The sequence below is a fragment of the Cannabis sativa genome, chromosome 3 (assembly GCF_029168945.1).
Source record: "Cannabis sativa cultivar Pink pepper isolate KNU-18-1 chromosome 3, ASM2916894v1, whole genome shotgun sequence".
Classification (NCBI taxonomy): domain Eukaryota; kingdom Viridiplantae; phylum Streptophyta; class Magnoliopsida; order Rosales; family Cannabaceae; genus Cannabis; species Cannabis sativa.
Window position 1 is genome coordinate 23636213 of NC_083603.1, and position 7399 is coordinate 23643611.

The window sequence follows — 7399 nt, forward strand, 5'->3', positions numbered from 1 at the left end:
AAAAAGCACCTATATTTGTGCCTTTTATTGCAAATTTTCTTTAATGATAACATATTTATATATAAGAACTTTCTGTCACTAGCTCTGCTATAGACTACATGTGAATGTGTTAAAAAGAAAGAATAATATCTTGTCCAATTCAGAAGAACAAAACACATGCTTTTGGTTTTCTTTCCAAATGTTACCTACTCTGACAACTCCTATGAATCTCACAAACAAATTAAGAATATGTACAAACAAACCACATCAAACCTCACCTCTTCTCACTTCCAAAACTCATCTATATATCAAACTATTAAACAAATATATATATATATATGGTAATAGCTGCAGTAGTTTTCCATATCCATTAATTGTATTTACTTCTTCTCATCTTTGGTTATCAATAAAATAAGTGTAACAATGGTTTTCCCTGAAGCACATTGCAGTAAGTACTCCTACTCTGACAACTCTTTTTCTAACATAAGCTTGTTTTGGTGCTTTGCGGGCATTATCTCTCAAGAGCATCTTAGTTAATGGAACAACAGAATATTGATCGTATAATTTTCTTTGAAGTGCTACTAATTAATTTCATTTCTCTTTAATTTTTTGTCTCTCTTCCCTCTCTTTTCAGTGGCCCGTTTGTTTACACCGAAAATAGCAAATTACTATGAAGAGTATTACAAGTCCAAAGGAGTAAATTTTGTCAAAGGAACTGTCTTGTCATCATTTGAAATTGACACCGATGGGAAGGTAAATCTTCTAAGGCTTGTAAAGAGGCCTAGTTTTTATATTTGTGAATATAAATACTTGGACACTTGGTGATTTCCAACTCTAATTGAATTATCGTACAATAATTTTAAGAGGCTTTAGAATTGATATATACAGGTTAGATTTTTAATATGTCGATTGCCATTTACAGGTCACAGCCGTTATTCTTAAAGATGGAACTCACCTGCCTGCTGTATGCTTCTGCTGGATCCTTTAGCTCGAACATCTCAGGCTCTGCTTGTTTCGGTGGGATTAGCCTTTCATCAGGCGCATCAGACTCGAGTTGATTCAGTTGCCTCCGTAGTTCACTAAGATTAGAGCTGATTTCTAAACGTAGAACATAACATCATTATCTTTAATACCGAGCGTGAAATGCTGCCAAGTGAGCATAATATGCTGGAGGAACAATAAATTATTATACTTAAACAAACTGATACGTTATTTTCTAACTAACTAACCTATTTTAAAGCTAGATATTAGGATGAATTTGAATTTGAATAACAATAAAATTGCCAGATGAAAAAAAAATAAGAATAAAAAAGAGATTATATATCATTAAAATATTTAAGATATTTATATTTAAAAATAATAAAACCCTAAATAAAACCTAAATATCTCCCCATATATAGTTCTGTCGATATATGCTTCCTTCTGTCAATATATTTCTGCCAAAAAAAATAGAACTCATCTGAAACCTCAATATCTATATCTATATATTATTATGAAAAGTAAAGATTTTTGGATTGAAGAGCTTTGAAAAACAAGGACTGAAAGACAAAAAGGTATAATGTATATTTATATGTTTAGATTAGATATAGTAATGTATGTATGATATGTGTGGATACTGATTGAAATTTATGATGAATAACATAAATTTCTTTATAATAGGTGTGTGAGGCCATTTTTGAAGGAAAATTTCCAAATCGAGGCAATTGGAGGACTTGATCACAATAAGGTATATTGTTTGTTTATTTAAATGTTTTGATAAATGGATACTGTTTTTTTTTTTGACTCTCAGCCTTTAATTCAAACGACAGCCCTTTTATTAAAGAGCTACAAGTCGTATTATAAACACATAAACACAGCCACTAAAGATTAACCCTAGCCGTTCTCCTTCTTTGTTCTTCTCTGAAGAACACAGAGACATCAACAAAAACAACCCAGAAATTAATCCTTGCTGCCCAGTTCGAAATACCCCAAACAGAGCCTCCTTCTTCGTTGTTCTTCTTTGAAGAACACGAAGAACAACCCTCTTACAAACCCAGAAAATAAAACCCAGCAGCACCCCTTTCTAAACCGATTCTAACCCAGAAAATCCCAAGCAGAAAAATAAAAAACAGACAGCATCAACAAATTAATTTATATATAAATTAAGATTTAGATATTAATCAAATTATGAAAGTGAATAAAATACCTTTCTTAGAAATTCTCAATTAAGCAAATAGCTTCCTTTGCTCCTTTGACAGAAACTACCAATCTTTTTTCTTTGAGAGTACCAATCCAAGTGAAAGAAAGAAAACAATACCCATGCAGATAATATAGTGTCCTACTCCTAATTTGGTCTGCCTAAGTGGTAAACATATCAAATATAGTAAAACAATACCCAAAAAAAATTGTTTACAGATAAAGGGGTAGGTAATCTCACCATACATTTTCAAGCTCCTTTTCACAAGCAACATCACAGAGCTTAGGCTTGTCCTCAGGAGGCAACCCAGCTCCATTGGCTGCAAATGACTCAACAAACAGACTTGAAGCTCCAAGCATCAATCCAATCACTTCCCTTCTTCTCTTACTTAGCTTAATTTCATCGCAATTTGAAGCCTTGAGTTCCAAATTAGAACATCTCACAACCCCACTTGAAAATTTCCTACTACAAATCCCTTGAGAGCTATCAAATGGGCTTTTACCTAATACACAAATTGAATTTGTACAGAATGTAACAAAAAAAGTAGGAAATGGGATATATGAATAATTCAAGTCAAAATAGAAAGTGGGTTTTACCTAATGGAAGCAGCAGAGTTGAAGAAGAAGATGCCATTAGTACGAGAAACTCAAAACTTGAGTCTGTAACGTTCAGAAACGGATAATATATCACTGCCATCAAGAAAAAAAAAACATGGTAAAATATTGAACCAAGCATATTATGAATAATTTCAAACCAGAAATATAACTGAAATCACAATTAAATAATATGTAGACCTGAGAAATCGAGCTGAAATGCTTCAATTCCTAAGTGCCATTCTCAACAAAAGGTTCTAATTTGGTCAGTTTTTTTTTTTTTTGACAAATACTTTTTTTTACTAAAAAGGATCAGCCATAGCCATAGCCATAGCCATAGCCCTTTGGTTCGAGAAGCTTAGCTAAGCATCCATGGAGATGGATGGAGACGGAGATATGGATTCCCTCTTCGAAGGAATGGTGCTTTTCAACCCAATCTCCGAACATCCCTCTCACTCTCCCTCCCACTCTGACTCTCACTCTCAATCTGAATCTGAATCTCACTCTCTCTTCACTGACCTAACCATCCTCTCACCATCTCCATCTCTATCGGAATCTAAATCATTCAATCAAATTCAAATTCAAAATAATAATAACAGTAATCATAAGAAGAAAAAGAGACCTGCTTTGAGGATTGGATACGCCAGGAATGCTTCTGCTGTTGCTTTTGACGACAATCCACCAATTTCCGACGATCATCAACATCTTCCGTCTTCGAACGAGCCGCCTTCTTCTTCCGTCGATGTCGATTTCGACTTTAGACTGCTTCAAATTAAGAACCAGATCTCGGAAAAGCTTGAATTCGTTCGTCAATTGGCGGCTTCTGTGTCTGCCGACCGGAAAGAAGCCATTGCTAACAGAAGGAAAGCTGCTCAAACGCTACACAGGGCTTCCAACGCTTATGCTGAGCTTGAAACTCGACTCGATGAGGCTTGCAGATCGGAGGATTTTGAGACTGCTGAAACGCTTAGTGAGAGTTTGGCTGCTGCTGAATCTGAAAAACAGACTCTTGTGGTGGCACTTGCTGATGCTGAGGCTCGATGGGAGAAATTATAAAAGATATAGTAATTAAATAATATGTAGACCCATAGAACAGTAAAGAAAAATCTCCCAACCCAATCAAGCAGAATAACCAAAAGTAGGGGAGAAGCTGCGCCATCATCGTCTGCGAGTGGGGGAGCTGGAGTCGTCTTCTTCGAGTCGTCTGTTGTCGTCGACTCTTCTGGGCTTGGTCAGAGATGAGCCGATAGAACTGGAGAGTGATACGATGTAAGTACTGGATCTGATCCCTGAGAGAGTGTGCGAGAAGGAGAGGAAACGAGAGAGTGTGCGAGAAGGAAAGGAAACGAGAGAGTGTGCGGTTGAAGAAGCTGATAGCTGGATCGATCCAGTGATGAAATTAGGGTTTTTTTACCCAAATTAATATGAGTTTTTGGCAATTGGTACTGAAAAAAAATTAAAAAAAAATAAATAGTGTTTAATAATAAAATTTTATTAATATTTTATTTTATATAAAATTTATTTATTTAATTGTATTAAATTTTTTTAATTTTTTTTCTCAATTTATATTTTTAAAAAGACTTAAGTTTTTTTAATTTTTTTTTCCAATTTATATTTTTAAAATATTTATTTATATATTTTTGAAAAATAATTCTAGTGAAAATTCTTTTTTTTTTTAATTTTAATTAAAAATTAAAAAGTGTTAGTAGTTAATATTTGAATAAAAAAAATATAATTTTTTTTATAATATAATTACTTTTAAAAAAGTAATATTATTTTTTTATTGTTTTTTTTAAATTTGGTCATATTGTTTCTTTGGATTTTTTTTTGAAATATTTGCACCAACAACTATTATTATTAAATTATTTAAGAATTTACCCTTACCTATTTTAATACTCACAATTTAAGCATTTCTTTTTTATAGGTATACCAATGTATATTTATTGCTTCTCTCTCCTAAACTCTGCCTACATGCTAGCTGTTTTTTTTTTTCTTTTTCTAGACAGTAGCTTTTTTTTTTTTTAATAAAAATCTTATTTTTTCAAAATAACAGTAAACTAGGTTGATCAGATATTTTTTTTTTTACATTCTATTCTTTTTTTTTTATTATTATTTTACATTCTTTTTTGTTTTTTAATCTAATTAGTAGTTTTAGAAAAAAATAATTATATGTATCAACGTGAATTGTATTTATGAAATTTTCTTAGACCATTTTATTGTTTTAAATACCGCTACACGCCTACTAAAATTAAAAATTAACCATATGTTTTTCTTTTACATTTTATTGACTCTCTTAGTGCAATCAGATTTTTTTTAAAAAAAAAAAATTATGTGAATAAACGACACAAATTGTTATTATTCTCAGTTTCTTTATTTTTTTTTATTTCTAAAGTTTTTTCGGCCACGCAATTTATTATTTGGACACAAAAATTACACTATTATAATCTATTTTTTAAAGTGATCATTTTGACATGTTAGAAGCATATATTTTTCTGCTACAAAAAAAAATGACTAAAATTAAAAGTTAGACTAAGGTTTCTTAAACAACAAAATAACACACTATAATTTAAAATCTAAACAAGAAATTATAAGTCTCCTTCAATATTTATCTTTTTACTTTTTTTTTCCTTTTTGTTTACTTCTTCTTTTTCTGACATTATTATCTTCTTCATTTATTTATTAATTTGTTTTTTTGAAAAAATCTTCTTCATTTATTATTATTTTTTTATTATTCTTTTTCTCTAAATTTATTATTTCTCTTAGTTTTTTTTTTTTATTTTTTCTCTAACATTTAGATATCTCTCTTACATTTTAGTATGTGTTAAAAGAAACTTTTTTGCTCCTTTTTTATATTTTGTAACAAAAAGTAATAAAATTTAAAATTTAATAAACTTTAACATATCAAGTAACATCATAACTTAACTTAAAGTCTTTTGTTATTTTGTATTTAAAAGTTAAAATATAGTATACTAATAATAAATTTATTTAATAAAAAGAATTTAATATGTTAATAAAAAAACTTATAAAGTTACCAAATAGTATCCAAAACATAATAGAATTAGTTACAATATGAAAATTATTATATATATATATATTAATTTTAAAGTTGTCTGATCAAAATAAGCAACCAAATGTGTATGAGAAAAAAATTATCTTGAATTAATTTTTTTCTAATAAAAAGTAACTAATTGATATATTACTTATATCAAAAGCAACCAAAAGGTTGCTTTTTTTAAAATTTGCAAAACACTAAAATTTCTGGAAGCGAGATTTTTTTATTTTTTTCAATTTTCGGTAATTATTTTATATTTCGGTATTTATGCTGACGTGGCAATCGGTATTTGTGCAAATAATTTTCTTAAAGGTATTTTTATAAATAAAATCAATTTTAGGTATAATATTGAAAAGACCCCTTTTTTTTTCTAGTGTAACACATCATCCTCACACCTCTGAAAAGGAATAAACAAGCTATGGATAAGAGTTGGATTTCTAATAACAATAGATTGTCTGCCAAGTACAATAAGGGATTGCAAAAATTCATTAGATTATCAAGTAGTCATCTGAATGAGGAGAATAAGATTCGGTGTCCATGTGTTATGTGTATGAATTTATACTTTCATGACTTACAGACAATTGAGCGTCATATCTACGTAAAAGGGTTTTATACTCGATATGTTAACTGGGTACATCACGGGGAAGATATTTTAGAAGAAAGTGAACATGATAATAATGATGCTACTGATGTCGAAGATTTCAGTGATATTGGCGATAATAATAATGACATTGACCATGATGACAATGATGATATGATCCCAGCAATTGAAGACTTGGCTCAAGAAGTTCCTACACATAATGCTTCTGAGAATTTTGAGGATTCAAGTCATAAGGAGAAATGGAAAAACTTCCATAACTTATTTGATGAAGTAGAAAAAGAATTGTATCCTGGATGTACAAAGTTTTCAAGTTTGACTTTCATGGTTAAGCTAATGCATATAAAAGTATTGACTAGCTTGAGTATTAAAGGCTTCGACATGATTCTTGAGCTTCTTAAGGATGCATTTCCTGATGATAACAAAATCCCAAATTCTTATTATGAGGTTAAGAAAATATTGAGTGGTCTTGGTTTACAGTGCGAAACAATAGATGTATGTAAGGATGATTGTTGTTTGTACTGGAAAAACAATAAAGATGCTACAAATTGTCCTATATGTGGTCATGAAAGATATGAGTACCAAGGAACTAAAGGAAAAAAAATACCACATAAAAAGATGCATTATTTTCCAATAACTCCCCGTTTACAACGACTTTTTATGTCAAGACACACCGCAGCAGATATGAGGTGGCACAAAGAAAAACGTGTGGATGCGAAGGTGTACTTAGACATCCGAGATGCGAGAGGCTTGGAAAGATTTCGATAAGCAATATCCTGATTTTGCCAAAGAGCCTCGAAACATTAGGTTGGGATTTGCAACAGATGGGTTTAATCCGTTTGGTGATTTATCAAACTCATACAGCATGTGGCCAGTAATACTAATGCCATATAATATGCCACCATGGATATGCATGAAACGAGAATCTTTAATGATGGCAGTACTTATTCCTGGACGTCGTGCTCCAGGTAAGGACATAGATGTCTATTTACAACCCTTAA

General features: G+C 30.8%; 3 protein-coding genes and 1 long non-coding RNA gene across 4 annotated transcripts; 3 read left to right on the forward strand and 1 right to left on the reverse strand.

The window, feature by feature from the left end:
- Positions 1-370: 370 nt before the first annotated feature.
- LOC133035444 (uncharacterized) lies at positions 371-944 on the forward strand. The gene is made up of 3 exons (XR_009686657.1): positions 371-427; positions 614-732; positions 902-944. It is a non-coding gene; the product is annotated as an uncharacterized LOC133035444 (long non-coding RNA).
- Positions 945-2311: 1367 nt separating this feature from the next.
- LOC133035683 (peptidyl-prolyl cis-trans isomerase FKBP16-3, chloroplastic-like) lies at positions 2312-2856 on the reverse strand. Its single transcript, XM_061111776.1, has 2 exons — positions 2752-2856; positions 2312-2657 (listed from the first exon to the last, which is right to left on the reverse strand). Exons 1-2 carry the CDS (start codon positions 2849-2851, stop codon positions 2392-2394), a joined length of 366 nt encoding a protein of 121 aa, XP_060967759.1. The 5' UTR covers positions 2852-2856; the 3' UTR covers positions 2312-2391.
- A 165-nt stretch (positions 2857-3021) lies between these two features.
- LOC133035994 (uncharacterized) lies at positions 3022-3804 on the forward strand. Its single transcript, XM_061112456.1, has one exon. It carries the CDS (start codon positions 3121-3123, stop codon positions 3802-3804), a length of 684 nt encoding a protein of 227 aa, XP_060968439.1. The 5' UTR covers positions 3022-3120.
- A 2414-nt stretch (positions 3805-6218) lies between these two features.
- Positions 6219-7166, forward strand: LOC133035995 (uncharacterized). Its single transcript, XM_061112457.1, has one exon. It carries the CDS (start codon positions 6219-6221, stop codon positions 7164-7166), a length of 948 nt encoding a protein of 315 aa, XP_060968440.1.
- The last annotated feature ends 233 nt before the right edge of the window (positions 7167-7399 follow it).